At 41.9% G+C, this 15,984-nt stretch overlaps 1 protein-coding gene across 1 annotated transcript; it reads right to left on the bottom strand.

Moving 5' to 3' along the window:
* Positions 1-342: 342 nt before the first annotated feature.
* On the bottom strand, positions 343-15,596 carry asxl1 (ASXL transcriptional regulator 1). The gene is given in 13 exon segments (XM_026367646.1): positions 343-3,086; positions 3,089-3,424; positions 3,538-4,528; positions 5,372-5,477; positions 5,611-5,707; positions 6,082-6,248; positions 6,519-6,603; positions 6,700-6,860; positions 10,239-10,440; positions 10,632-10,749; positions 12,235-12,237; positions 12,623-12,705; positions 15,236-15,596. Coding segments are annotated over 13 exon segments (4,686 nt in total). The 5' UTR covers positions 15,293-15,596; the 3' UTR covers positions 343-806.
* Between the last annotated feature and the right edge of the window lie 388 nt (positions 15,597-15,984).

Here is a 15,984-nt window from a genome sequence, read left to right as displayed (position 1 = left end):
AGATTATCAACAAAAACTGTTAAATATGTAGTGGTAATGTCAATATTCACAAGACGCCCGTTACTGATGCATTCCTCTTATACAGTAATTGACACATTTGGCACAAGTTGACACAACAGTATCAGCACTGTGGATTCTGGTCCTGGTATTACATCAGATCAAAATCTAACCTCTGTCTTTACATGCTGGCTGTCACTTCTTTATGCGGTCTGAGTCTGCAAGAATGCGAATGGTACACGCATGCACCCTATGGCCACTTACTGATCATTTTATTTGTTAAGTGTAGGTAACAGACTAGAGTATAAGAAACACAAATGAGTCATAACAGAAACCAGTAAAACATTTCATCATTTACTCATTTTAATGGTTAAAAAAATACTTTTTGCGCAAAGAGACAACAACAAGTCCCTGTTCGCTGAGGGAACGAGGGACCAAAACAATTATGGCCACCAATGATGAAAGGTGGAGCAAGATAAGATGAGGTAATGTTTTTGAGGAGAGAAAACAAAAAAGGCACAATTTACAATCAATCATGCCTCCAATTCACAATAATAATAATAATAATAATAATAATAATATTTATAATAATAATAATAATAATAATATTGAAATCAGTACAACAACAAAACAAAAAATCTGAAAATTTGCGACAACAAAAAATACAGACCATTTACTTTATACAAGGCAAGTCCTGCCTGTCAGGCCCTCCTGTGTGTGTGCATCCCTAATTAAGTCCCTTTCAAAGCCAGTCCTGGTGTGGATAATGTACAGACAGCAGTTCTACAGTGCACAGGGGCTTCAACATGCTATCTGACCACCAGACAAGAGACACAGAGCTTGGAGGGCCCAATGCAATCGTCATGGCAAAAGGCACCACAGCCTTGGCACATGATCATGGCTTTGAGGCGGCACGAGCATTTGAGCGCTACCTCCTCTGCTGTACTGTCTGTAAAAGCCTGGATGCTAAGAGTAGTCTGACTGGAGGCCAAGTGGGGGCGCAACTGGAGCACGCCGTCCGCCATGCTCCGAGAGAAACCACCATTGTCCATGACTGACACATTGGCTGTGTAGCTTACTGCTCCAACACCTCCACTCTGCTTAGGGAGCTTCCCGTATAGCTGGAAAGGAAGAGATGAGGCAGAGGACGAGGGGGAAGGGGAGGAAGAGGAGGGTGAGCCAGAAGAGTAGGGAGCTTTGCTGTGCTCCTTCTTTGCCATCCTGGCTAAAGTCATCTCCATGTTTAGGAGTCCCTCCATTGCCCCCCCACTCGAGTAACCATCCACAGAGTTTGAAGGCTCCTTTTTGGTAATGCTCATGGGCACAGTAGGCGATGATTTAACAAGACCCTGGCAAGAGGGCCTTGTTCCGGCTTCATTTTTTACAGTGAGTGCAGGAGATGGCTGCAGTTGGTGGGGGTGGGGCAACTGAGACTGTGGGGACCGCCAGTTAATTTTAATAGTAGGCACCACCTCTGAGGGACAGGGGTCTGCATGGGGAGGAGATGGGCCATTAGGCATGGTCCGGAGGGCTGGCTGTGACCTATCTGGAGTTGTCCCCTTTGAGGGCTGAGGACCATGTGTCTCTTTGATAACTACAGACTCCACTGTGGTCTGAGCACTGAAATCTGACTTGCAACTAGGTCGCAAAGAACTGGAGGAGGATAAAGTGGGTGGCAGAGAGGTGATGACTGGAACTGCCGCAGGGGCTTGCTGGGACTGATACTGTGCAAGAGCTGGAGCCTCCATTAGACATGAGACTAGCCGGCCTGTTGGAGATTTGCTGTGGGAAGTTGCACTCAGTTCTGCACTAGGAGACTGGGCTGAGATTTCATGTTTGTGTCGAGGTCTGGGTTGGGGTCCTGGCAATCGGCTTATGTCAAGCTTGTTGCCAGAGTGTGAGGGTAGAACTTTCTCCAGGGGCAGGCTGCCCTGTAGCAGCTGAGTGACCAAAGGGTTGTTGGCCTCCACACTGGATACTTGTCTGGCTGAACTGACTTGTCTCTTTGAGGCAGCTGCAGAGGTTGAGTGACTGACAGATGCTTTTAAACTTTCCTCTTCAGCAGAGTTTTGTCTTGGCCCTGAAGCTCTACAGTCATCTCCAGGTTCCATTTTGACCACCACATTGGTGTGACTGAGCCCTTGTAGATGTGCTGTTGGGACAGGCTGGTGGTCCTGGCAATAGGGACGACTGTGCTGAGGGACAGGCAGGCTACTGGGGAAGCAAGGCTGAATGACAGTCTGCCCCTGGCGACTTGACACGTGGGCTTGAATGACTGGCTGCTGGTTCTGAGGAGGAGGACTACAGATGACCAGTTGCCCATTTTTCTGGGAGGTCAGTGTGGGGCACCAGTCCTGGTCAGAATGGTGCTGTTCATCCTCCTGACTCTCATTCTCACAGTCTGAAGCAGTTTCTGTGGAGTCACTATGTGGTGTTCCAGCCTCGTCATCTTTTTCTCCTCCACAGGAATCCACATGTAGGGGATATGATGCGTCTTTTTGCTGTCTCTCTGTTGTTGAGTTAGAGACTGGCTCCTGATGGGACACATGCTGGATAACACCACCCAGTCCAGCCCCATTCCCTTGTTCATGCTCTTTAAGCAAACAGGAGCTAGCCAGTGTCTGAATAACATCCACACCTTGAGCTCCAAACCTGGGAAGGGAATCTGGGATTGAGGTTGGAGCCAGTGAGGGTTTTTCACAACTATGGTTTTCGCTCTCTGAGGCACAGGCAGATTCCGTCACATGGCTCTGCCTGGTCACCTGGGTGTTCAATAACTCAGACACAATGTCAGGCTCTGGAGAGGGTGAATCAGATGTCTTGTCTATGAGCCCATTGGAAGAGGTCTGAACACTGACTGATATTGCTTCTGTTTCCTCTCCAGACTCTGCCTTAACTGTCTGCTTTCGAGGAGGACTTGGGGTCTGTGGGGGCTCCAAGGACATGGAGGTTGAGGTAGTGGACAGGGAGGGGGATGGCTGGGGAGTAGGATCTACACTGAGAAGCAGTAGTTGTGTTCCAGACGAATTAGTCCCCGAAGAAATTCCCTGCTCCTCCATCCCACCATCTCCCCTGCTTCCACTTCCTCCTCCTCCTCCTCCTCCTCTCCTCCTCCTCCTCCTCCTCCTCCTGGCTCGATAGGTCCTGGGTGCTCTCTCGCTCGTCGTCCATTGCTGCTATCCGGTAGCCCAGCAGCAGGCCGCAACCTGACCCCTGCTGGCCCTGTCCCCTCGCCAGAGGCTGCAACAGCAGCAGCGGCCTCGCGCTGGGCACGGGCTTGCTGGGCACGGGCTTTGATATCTGCCAGGGTACGTGCGCCCCCCGTCCCCGACCGCCGCGAGCCTTCGCCGGGGGGCACGATGCGGGGGCAGATCTCGTATGTGGGGTGACCCTTGACCCAGGGAGGTTTAATTCTGGACAATTGAATCTGGATGGAGACATACATACATACATAAATACAGTGAACTGAAGGACAACTCATTTCTGAACACTGAAGTTATTTATGTGCACATACTTATTGTAACAGCATCAAAGTCTTACCCGGATAGGCGGCACCTTGGGCTCTTCTGTTGTCGGCTGCGGCTTCTCTGAACGGACACTGTCAATTGTGGTACGAAAGGACTGACGGTCATCAAGCCGTGGTCTTTTTTCGGGGAAGCTGGAGAAGGCCTGAGTCTGATCAGGCCTTCTCTTCTGCTCTTTGAGCTGGGTGCTGGGTACAGGGGTGGTGGCTGGGCTGGCTGAAGGGCTACTCTCACGACTGCTGGTGGCAGTACCCCCTGTTATGGATGTGACCACAGAAGCAGTGTCATCCAGGGGATCGGCAGCAACTGCAGCACTGGAGGATGCTGAGGAAGATGAAGAAGAGTCCAGGCCTGCAGCAAAGGCTTCTGGTCTATCAGATGGTGAGGAAGGTGAGGAGGCGGGTGAGGAGGCAGAAGAAGAAGAAGAAGAAGAAGAGGAAGAAGGGGATGATGTCGAAGCCAGTACAGGCGCAGCCTCCTCAGGAAGCAGGCGAGTTGTAATGTCTGGCTCTTCGTTTGCACTGGTAGAGGCTGGGCTGGGGCTAGGACTGGGAGTGGGAGTGGGAGTGGGAGTAGGAGTAGGAATGGGAGCTGGTAATGTGTCTGGCACTGGTGTGGGAGATGGCTTTGACTCCATTAATGCGCTCTCTGCTGTAAGCTCAACGCCACACTCGGCCTGCAGCACCACCTCACCTTGAACAACTGTGTTGTCAGACATGGGAGAGCCAATCGAGACTGCTGAGATGTCCAGAGCAACATTGGTCTCAGCTGCTTCTGCAGCTGGTAAGACAGGAGCAGTGGGTTTACAGAGGGTCCGGCGGGCTCTGCGGCGCAGGTCAGCCCTTGTGCGTCTTCTCATTCTGCCATCTCTCCTTCGCCGACCAACGCTACGTCTCTTGGGGGCACCAGTTGCCACCACAGCTACATCACTGTCCAGGACACTGGCTGCAACTTCACTTGCTTCACTCATGGTAAGCTTTAGGGACTCCTCTCGTGTTAGGCCAGACCTACAGATAAAAAAAAAAAACTACATTTTAGCACAGTGGAGAAACACAAATCAAATCACAGTTGATGATTGATGTGGGTCATGCTTGAGCTTTCTCAGTTACTCTAAGGATAAATAAGTCCAAAAAATTTTAAAATGATCCAAATGTTTGTTAATAATAAAAAAAAAAAAGGAAACAAGTAAAGTTCACTTACAGCTTTCCTTTAGCAATTGAAGTAAATTAAGGTTGATTCAAATAACTGACACAGATGTGCTGAACACAAACCTTTAGTATAAAGGCAGTGTTTTACTACACCCATTGAAGCCTTATTTGGATAATACCGTACTGCAGGAAGTAGTACAGTATATTGGTATTACAATTGACAAAATAACACAATTAATGAAAGAAGAAAGAGAATTTTATAACACTAAAAAGAGTTAGTCTTTAGAGAAATTCCTTACACGTTTTGTCAATTAAGGGGCACCTGGAAACTGTAAGAAACTGACAACAACTACAAATGTGGCTGACCCAACGCTACAACAGAATCAAAGAATTTCTGATTGTTTCTGCAAGCCAACATCTGCTAAGAATACTGGTAAGCGCTTTCTGAACAATAACAGTGTTTAACTGTTGTTAACTATTTCATGACTTCTTTACTCTTACTATTTTTTGTTGTATGCTTTAATTTCAGTACATTAAGATATTAAACCATACTGGAAAACAAATGTGTCAGTTATGTACAGTTGGCAAATGAATATGAATGATTTTATAACTTCACATTAACCATCCCAAGTGTGATAAAAACTGATTGTTTCTGTAAATCAACACTTAATATAAATGTGGATTGAATAAGTTAGCTCTTACTTCTGCCCATGGTACTCTTCAAAGAACTTTTCCTTCCACGCCTCTACCTTCTTCTCTTTCTCCATTTCTTGTCGGAATCGCACCTGCATCTCGTGGGTGAATTCACCTGAACAGGTCAAACACAAGCAAAGGTTTAACAGAGTAGCTCAAAAACAGAACTTTAATTAAACAGTAAACCAGTCTTACTTTTAAGCCCCGTTAAGTCTTAATGATTACTGACACTACTACTAACTACCAACCCTCCGCCAGCCGTTCTTTCCAGCTCTGAGAGGCATGGGTAAAAAACTCATTGTTGAGAGCTGAACTACTGAGTCTGGCCATTCCATCAGGTCCAATCTGCAAAATGAGAACACAATGTAAGTATGTGAAAAATACCTGTGCCTCACAGGTCACAGATTATTATTTAAATATATATATAAGCATTTCCTTTATTTCAAAGTGTGCATCTGAACTGAGTTTCACAAAATGTTATTTATGCAAAACTTAAAGTATAAAAAAATTACATGAACTACCATACTGCAACCTGCCCTAAACTTGCACTAGATTAAATAGTTTAAACTCCAAAAAGGTTCTGCATATACTGTGTAGCAGCAGAAGATGTCAAATCTTGATCAAATATATAGTATTGAAGTCCTGTCCAGATTCAGAACTAAAAGTTGACAGATTTATTTACAGGGCTTACATGAAATTTTCATTAAAAAACAACACACCTGTCGGTCCACCTCTGGTAGCAGCTGCAGCAACTGCTGCTGCGAGTGTGTGGGAAAGGCTGAGAATGTCCTGACGTTGATGAGTGCTCTGATGTTGGTGTTGACCAGGATGGAACCTGGTGTTTCAAAGTCTACGTCCACCCCTCCTCGACTCCTCTTCATGGGTCCTGTAAACCCATGTTGTAAACAAGCATCTCAGTCTGATGTTAAAGCTATCAGCAGGGGGGCAACCACATACAAGCATTCTCTAAACTATACTGTATACTGTGCCTTCAGATTATTGGTATATGGCGAACTAAACCCCTTTTTATTGTTCTTTAGCTGGTGTTGTCTGTAATTTAATACATTGCTGATTGTCAGGCTTGATAGTCAATCCTGACAAACAGCATATGTTAGTGCAGCATTCTTAATGAAGTTGTTAAAGTAGTGGTTCTTACCTGAGGGGACATGCTCTCCATTTACTTTAAGAGGGGTGAGGACAACACGTGGCATCATGACTGCTTTCTTCCTCTGCCTCCCTGACTGTGGTTAAAGAAAGTAGTATATTACAAAGTCAATCTATTAAGCATCAGTATATTTTCCATTGTCAAGTGTATTGGCCGCATGTGAGGTGCTGACCTGTCTTGAACGGCTCAGTCTGGTCTGGGCATGTTGGGTCTGCTGTGTGTCTGTCCGTCCCTGTTGTCCTGCTGACCTGCTGAGGCGGGTCTGAGGCTGGGTGCTGGGAGGCTGCAGTTCTGTGGAGCATGAGGCACTTGACGAGCTCTCATCCACTGAGGCTTTAAGTCAAGGAAAGATATAATTGGAATTCCATTCTTCCACCAACACAATTCTAAACAGGAGCAGTATTATCAAGTAAGGATGGCTGATTTACAGATTAGTACTGTGGGTGATGCAGGCATATGTTAAAGGATGAGAATTGCCTAACATAAGCATACATGCTTCTCTACTTTAATTCATCTGCTGCACTTCTTTAATTGGGGTGCTCTACTTCCCTCTTTCCTCTGGATTGCCCCTTTTTTCTGTGTGTTCTCTGTGTAGATTAGGGTGGGATGGCAGAGCTGCTAACAAGTGGAATGCATGTTTGTTTGTTTTTTTAAGCTTTTTTATACTCGAGTCTACATGGTTTTTATTAATCATACATAAAAACATGGACAAAATTGTTGGCACCCCTCTATTAAATAGAGAAAAAACACAAATGGTCACTGAAATAACATAATACTGACTAAAGTAATAATAAATAATAATGTAATTAAAATTTACTTTTTCAATGTTTTGAGTTGTGGTTCAACAGAAGCATTTAAAAAAAAAAAAAAAAACGAATGAAACGGGCCTGGACAAAAATGATGGTACCCCTAGAAAAATGTTAAACTAAAGCATGTCCTGTAAGTAGCATTACAGGTGTCTTCAAACTCCAGTCAGTCTGCCTATTTAAAGGGTAAAAAGTAGTCACTGTGCTGTTTGGTATCATGTGTGTACCACACTGAACATGGACCACAGAAAGCTAAGGAGAGAGTAGGATAATACGAATGGTAAATGGCAACCCAGAGCAACTTCCATAGAAATTAGAGGTGAAGTCCAAGGTCAAGGTACATCAGTGTTAGATTGCACCATCCATTGCTGTTTGAGCCAAAGTGGGCTTAATAGCAGCAAAGCAAATCATAAAGAAAGCGAGCACATCACCTCTATGTTCACAGACCAAAAATAAAGCATACAAAGAAAAGAACACTGTACCTACTGTAGAACATGGAGGAGGCTCAGGTATGTTCTGGGGCTGCTTTGCTGCATCTGGCACAGGGTGTCTTGAATCTGTGCAGGGTACCGTACAATGAAATCTCAAGTCTATCAGGTCATGCTGGAGCGAAACGTGCTGGCCAAAGTCAGAAAGCTTGGTCTCAGTCACAGGTCATGGGTCCTTCAACAGGATAATAACCCAAAAGACACAGCTACAAATACCCCAAAATGGCTAAAATCAAATCATAGGACTATTCTGAAGTGGCCTTTTTATGAGGCCTGATCTAAATCATATTTAATGATAATGAAATACTTTATCGATACCCTTGGGGAAATTGTTGGACAGTTTGACAGTACATATCGGCGCTACTACATGGTTTCAGTGTCTTGTCCAAGGACACCTCGGCAAGTAGCCAGGAGGAACCAGGAATCAAACCACTCACCCTGGGGTTGTAGTCGACTGCTCTACCACCTGAGCTACTGCGTCCGCAAAAACAATTATAATTAATAACATCTGTGGAGCTGAGAACATGGAGTCTGGAGAAGGCACCCTTCAAACCGAAGACAGCTGGAGCAGTTTGCTTACAAGGAGTGGGTCAAACTACCTCTTGACAGGTGCAGAAGTCTTATTGGGAGTAATAGAAATCACTTGATTGCAGTTCTTGCCTCAAAAGGATGTTCAACAAAATATTGGGGTAAAAGTACCATTGTTTTTGTCTAGGCCAGTTTCATTTGTTTGATTTTGAAAATGCTGCCGCTATACCAGAAGTCAAAAGCTATGTCAAGCTAAGTCAAAATATTCATGAGTTAATTTTCAGTACATTTTTATTTATTATTAATTTTGTCAGTTTCATGCTATTTCAGTGACCTTAATACATTGGATACAAAGTTTTTTTTTCCCACATCTGTAATTTGAAATGGGTATTGATATATACAAAGAATAAAACTTACTGAAGCAGCTGTGTCACCCCTGAACCAGTATCAGAGTATATTAACAGTCATGCTGTGCTTGTTTGGAACATTTAACCATAATTTTTAAATGTTGTGAACCAACTGTAATACACACTGGCTTTACATAACTGGTGAATCAAATCATCTTTCAGACTTTAGTAGTTATAATTTTGAAATGGTTTGTCCATCAGCCTATCCACCTAAAAAGACAAAGTGAAAACACACTTTTAGTAATATCTGCCAAAAAATAAGTAATAATTATTTATTTATTTACTAATAATTGCACTTTATTCTGACAATTTATCCAGTTCTATGTAGAAGTCTCTTTGTCAATTATTACAATATATTCTTGTGCAAATCTCTGAACTACCAGCGTGAGGTCTCTCAACATATGTTCTCTGGTGTTTTAGTCTGCTTTGGCTGGTATTTCTCTGTTGTTGAGCATAATTCTGCCACATTCTGCTTCACTGTAGAAATGGTAATAGCAAATGATATATGTGCCTGGTGTTCACTAGACATAACACTTTTGTTTCTGCCTGGAGAATTTGATTTTGTGTCATTAGACTAGAGAATCTTTTACCTCATGCTCTGAGAGTCCTTTAGGTGCTGTTTGGCTAAGTCCAAGCAATGTTTGTTTGTCTGGAATTATTTGCATTTCATACATAGTGGCATCCATCTAGCTACTCTACAAACAAACACTGACTGACAGAATGTCACATTTCATATTTCCATATATTTAATTGATAGGAAAAGTCATTGTAGTTCTAAACTTTTTCCATTTCACAGTTACTGAATCCACTGTGTTCCTAAGAATACACAAACAGGATCCCCAAGAAATTGTGTCTTTATACTGCAATCAGCATTAAGACACATTCACTGTACTCAGGTGATCCCCATTTCACTAGCTGTAGGACTACTAGCACCAATTATCTGGACCTCTTTTGGTTTAGGTCAGTAATTTTAAAGGACACAAAATACAACAAAGAAGAGCCAGGGCTGTTGAGATGTTGAATATAGCAGGCAAGAATGGGACAACATTCATCTCCCAAAACTCCAGCAACTGGTCTCCTCAGTAAAAATCTTATACATTTCTATATTCTATTGTTAATAAAATATTGGTGTATGAGATTGGCATTTGTTTAGATCATTGTATTATGTTTTATGTAGATTGTACACTGTGTCCCAGCTATTTTGCAATTGGGGTTGTAGATGCATGTATATACATGATCTGGTCCAGGTCAGGATCAATCAAATCATTACTTCCTAAAGCCTGTTTAAACATAAGTTGGTCATTGATCTTTTCAACGTCATATTGACGATTGAAATATCACATCAGTGGCTAGTAAAGACTAACAGGATAACTATTCAAGTAATGCCACTGTTGCTTCCATCTCTTCACAGCATGGCTAAGCACAACAACCACCTTATTAGAAAAAATATGTATTTAATTAGTGTTCGAGGGTGTGAGTTACCGTCATTGTCTCCGCTGACAACTGCAGTGGTCTCAGTGGAGTCACAGCTCTCCTGCTCAGTCACCTCAGTAGGACCAACTGGGGCCACAGCTGAGTCTGCTGCAGAGGTGCTGCTGCCAGAAGCTGGAAGGGCACTGCTGCCAGCCAGATCAGTTGGAGACTCTGACTCTGAGGTTGTCTTTGTCCACTGGAGAGCATTCTTCTACAAAGTGTGAATTAAAAGCAAACTAATATTCTTCTTGAGAAAAACTGTAGATAAAGTTGCTGTGTCAAATTTCTCTTTTCTGGACTATTTTCTACTGACTCAAATTATGATTGTTATGTAAACTTGTTAATGATCTTAACAAGTAGAGTAGAAAGGCACAAAGAGTAAAGAGGAGCATGTTGGAGTACCTTAAGAGTAAACAGGCTCATCCGCCCTGGCAGCTTGAAGAAAATGCTGTTCTTTACTCTGTCTCCTCTCACCTGAGAGTGCAGCATGGTGACCAGGCAGGCCAAGGGAGCTGTACCACTGTGTACAAGCACAAACGCAATTACTCTCATACTGAAGACATTAAAAAGTTTGCAAAGGTGCAAGCCGTGCTGTAGTCGGTTACAGTTGTCCTCTTAGTTATGATGCCTTTTCTGTATTTCATTTTCTTTCTATGTGTAGATAAACAATTTTCCTCTGGGATTAAAAAAGTTTTTTGAATCTTGAATTGAGGTCAAATTCAGATTAAGATGCCTTAGTGCTATCTGGTGCTTACGTGTTTATTCATTAATTCTGGCTCATGTCATAAATTATTGTGAGCCAGGCTACACAACAACGATTTAATGTGTTTCATTTTTGCCATAACTCTTTTGCAGCAAAGAGTACACCTAGCTTTTTCCATGTTGGCTTGCTAACAGGTACCTCAACTTGGTTCCTGTCTATTCCGCCCATTTCCTGTATTGTGCCTGACCTCTGGTGGAACATGTTATGCATTACAATACATTGTGTTACAGTTGGAAATTAAAGCATGTTTTTGTTAGTTCTAAAATGATAACTTCTGAGTTTCTAAATACTGTGACACCTCATGATACTGCCAAAGCCTCATATCAGTTATTATTAACTTCAAAACAGCATTTACGATGGGTTGACAGGGTATGCCAATGATTGCATTTACTTGCACTCAAGTAACCTTTCTCTGAGAAACTAGGTTTCTCAGGCAAACATGTAATGAGTTTACATGCACTCAAGAAACCTAGTTACTGTAAATCCGTGTATGCTAGTAAGTAAGCGAGTAATCTTACCTCACCTTATTTTAGAAGCAGAGTTCACATATTTAAATTGCATACAGACTGATGAGACTGCTTCCTGACCTTATTGAATGATACTTGTTGCAGGAGCTGACTAACAGCCCTGTAACAGACAGTCACAGTGCTTCTGTTTTTTTTAGCACCGTCTGAACTAAAGAAATCCTTTTTGAAAAGTGGCTTATTTAGATGAAGGACTTGATTTGAAAGCCAGGCAGCATCGGTCCGTGTAATGATCTCTTATTGTATCCAGCCGCACTTCTTAGACAATAGTAGCAGAGAGGTGAGTACCTGCCGTCTTTGTCCTGCACATGTGCTTTGTAAAAAGCTGATTAGGAACCTGGTTACATGGCAGAGAAAGAGTTTTCTGGGAGAAATCTACCTCCGAAAACAGTCAAATTAGTTGTTTCTCCGATGCAAGAGTCCTGTGTAAATGTTAATGATTACAGTTACATTTGGCTTGTTTGAACAATCACAAACTGCACTACGCTGGTGTGCTGCGAATACCTGGGTGCCAGTACCTGTATAAAATTAATACTGGAGCATCTTTAGGACACTTTTTTAGCTCTATGTAAATAAAAGTGTCTTGCTAGAAGCCCATGCTTTAGATGAAGTGACTGTAATGTAATAATATTGTGCCTTAACCATTTAAATAATGGGAGGTGTTTAGTCACAGAAGAGTTATATATAACCATTAAAAATTGTGTATTCTCCAACTTACCTTCTGTTTAGTCAGCAGTAGGCCAAGTATCCATGTAAAAGAAAAATAATTCTGTTATAACCACATTGATTGGCATGTTAAATTGATCTGTGTGATTGCTAACTACTAAAAATACAACAGATAATAGGAATAGATGTTGGAGTCTCCTGACACTGGCCAAGGAGCCCATATGTGCAAGAAATATTATTTAACCAACATACAGCAACAGTTTAGGACAATGACACTGCTACTGATCATCTAAACATAAAAGATGAAAGCACAACGCAATGCTGATAAAAATAAATTGTATTACACATCTTCTGATAAATTATCATTTTTACAGTAGCTGTGTGTGTGTGTGTGTGTGTGTGTGTGTGTGTGTGTGTGTGTGTGTGTGTGTGTGTCTGACCGCATTTCCTTCAGACCCTTGGTCTGGATGACATGGAGGATTTGTTTGGGAGTCATGGGTGCATCAGAGAAGTTCTCCAAAACCTGAAAAACATCCACACTGATTTCACCACAGAGACTGAGAGATAGTGAGTCTACATTTTAAAGAAAAATAAATAAATAAATAAAATAAAAGCAAACATAAGGCCTAATCAAGATCAACCTCAAGTGAAGAGCAACTGCTTCAAAGTGTGTTAAAGGCTGTGCCAACTAGATTTCTCTTTATCCTTTAAAACTATCTTAAAACAGTTCTTTTAAAGAAGCAAATCATTGAGGAAAGAGAGCCACAATGTGTTTATCGTTCTTTATGGTTAATACAAGCACAAAAAGGAAGCAAAGAAATAGCATTACCACCACCTACACCTGCATTACAATAAAAGGGAGTAGTATTTACTCCAGAGTTTGCAATTAACAATATCAGCAGAAGCAGGTTCAGATAAAAAGTAAGAGGAAGAAGTAGTTCAATTTTAATTAAAAATCCAAGTCTGTATATTCCTGTTTCTGGAATGAAAACCTGCAAAGATTCACAGTTCTGGTAAGGTGCGTTATGATCAAGGTACTGTAGGTATTAAGTCGAACATGTGACGACAGTAAAACAAACTTTCTCCATGCTTAACACCACTTATAAAAACATTTAAATAGTTACGCACAATTTGCCACTTTCTAAAACATTTATACAAGATAGACTGAAAAAGAAAAGTGAATGTTTCTGACTTGGAAAAAAAAAATCATACACATTCTTCGGTTAGATAAAACCACTAGTTTGAACTACCACAGTAACTGCACGTTGATGACCATTAAATGTGGACTGTATTTATGTATGCTAAAATAACAAGGTTAGTCAGGGAAATCAGGTTAAGCAAGTACTCTGGAAACGCAGAAAAGGTTTACATGCACCGTAGTAATCTTTGTTTCTGTAAAACAGCTTCTATATGCAGCAGACGAGTAATCGTATTTTTTCATTCTAGCTCTTTTGGACACATGAATCAGATTTTAAATAGAAACCGACAACACTGACTTTATTTTCTCTTTTAGTGTGTGTCAGAGAGAGATAGATGTGGTCAGGGCTGACTGCCTGGCTTGTTAAATGTTAAATGCCACGCAGTGCATTATATCTTGCTGCATGAGAGTCTGTGTAGCTGCAGACCTGTCAGAGCTTCCATACTGACTGCTGTCCACTATATGTTTATGTTGTATTTTACACTGAAGTTGACAGCATTATTTGATGGGTGTTTCTAATGCTTTGACCACTCATTAACAAACAGAGCACTGAAAATTTCTGTTCAATTGGTACAACACCACCACTGACTACAACCTCTGTAATAAAGATGGTCTAAATAACACCTCTCTGAGGTGCAATTTAGTTTAGTAGTAGATGTTGTACCTAAAGAAGCAGCCAATATGGTAAGCAGCAGCTGCAGTCAGTGTAAAAGAGTCATATATATGTTGGTGTTTAAACAAAATTAGCGAAAAGCACTCAAATTTAGTATGAAATGTGATTTTCCTTTTGAATTAACCAGATTCTGGTCATTCTGAATTCACGTTGGTTCTCTGCAATTTGTATGCCATACATCAGATAAACATACACAACAATGCCCAAGAGGATCAATAAAGTATGTTATTCTTATTTCTAGTAAGCATAGGCCTTTCTAGCCCCACACCCGAGCAGCTACTGAACCCACTGCCCTCACTCTGAGAATAAACACTCAACGCGGTGGAAACCTACACTTGACTACAGTTCGACACAGTCGTGAATTTACTGTATTTATCCGACATGCAGCCAGCTGTTCTGCTGTCAGTGTACATTTTAATGATATATAGTTCCATCGCTTTAAAAAATACCCCACCCCCACCGCCAATGTTTAACGTTTGCCTTAAGTGTTTCGTGTAACTAAATTTTTCCCAGCTATATGTTACTTCTTATTCACCTTTCGACAGAGCCATGTTGATTTAGCCAATGTCGGCAAGGTTTCTTTCATTTCCCCGCACCATTATGTGGTAATGTGGATTCCCAAGACAACTGAGTTAGTTGACGTTAACGTTAGCTTCTAGCTTGGCTAACGTTGGCGTTCTTTATGTTTATTTAGCTACTATAATTTTAGCTACACTAGCTAGGCGTTAAATGAACGAAGTCAACAAAGTCACGATTTACTGATTTGTTTACAAAATGTGCAAAAACTTGTAGCGTTGGGCTTATCCCGTGTTCCTCTGGTTGCCTAGATGGTAACTGGCGCAAGACTAGCTAGCTTGCTGCCTAGCAAACAAAGAGCTCAAAACAGGAGAGGTAGATGTTAGCGTGCTAATTAGCGTTAGCATGTTGCGTAGCTTTTTCTGCCAGCAACCAAAGACATGTAGCAAAATGTTCCCTCCCAGAAACATTTAAACTACAGGCAACGTACCTGCTGGCTAGGTTAACACTACTATGTTAAAAGATAGCTGCTATTACAGCAGAGCCCAACCTGCAGTCGTGAGGAGAATATTCAAACACAACACATCTGGATCCATCACTTCCCATTAATCCACACATAATTAACAAACCGCTAGTTATATGCAAAAAATATAAGCTGCTATTTACCATGCGAGCTGCCTCAGCCCAGGTCCGCTCCTTCTTTCTCTTTTGTTTGTCCTTCATTTCCTCTGCGCTGATGTCTGTGGCTAGCCTGCTGTGTGTCTACAAAGCAATCTCAAGACGATGGCACTTTAGCTGCTTAGCAGAACGGTTAACTACGTTCGATGTTTCCTATGTAGACCCAACCAAGGCGTTGCTTTATCTCGGGACGATGCTATGCTGCCTGCTAGTTTGATAAATATCGCTACTAGGTCCAGTGCTTTGTCTAAACTAGCTCAACACACATCGTCCCACTGTAGCATAGAAGCAGGGTAAGAGCGCAGTGCTGGCTATGGTGCTGCAGCAGGACAAGCCTCTCTGGAATGTAACAACCAGGTCAAAGGTCAAACCCTCCGCAGGAATGCAACAAAACAATGTCCAGCCCTCCATATGTAAATTGTACATTTGAATAGAAGGTCTATGCAAATAATCATGTTTTATATCAGAGTAGCCCTTTTGTGATTAAGCCTTACTAACCTTTGAGACAGGCTATCATATGTTAACTATACAATATACTGTAGCCTACATCTAAAGGGCTGGAAAACGTGGCATACTATTTGAAAAAAATAGTTCTTAGTTGTGATTGTAGTTCATTAAATATAGCACAAAATAATTTTTGTTATATGTGTTATAACATTAACATTGTAGGGTATTACCCACTTTACCGATATACACAGAATTTTATTGTTTAATAAACACTGGAGATACTTTGATGG

This window comes from Anabas testudineus, chromosome 7 (assembly GCF_900324465.2).
Source record: "Anabas testudineus chromosome 7, fAnaTes1.2, whole genome shotgun sequence".
In the NCBI taxonomy this organism is placed as follows: domain Eukaryota; kingdom Metazoa; phylum Chordata; class Actinopteri; order Anabantiformes; family Anabantidae; genus Anabas; species Anabas testudineus.
Note: the sequence above shows the minus strand (reverse complement) of the source record. Positions and strands in the feature narration are given on the sequence as shown.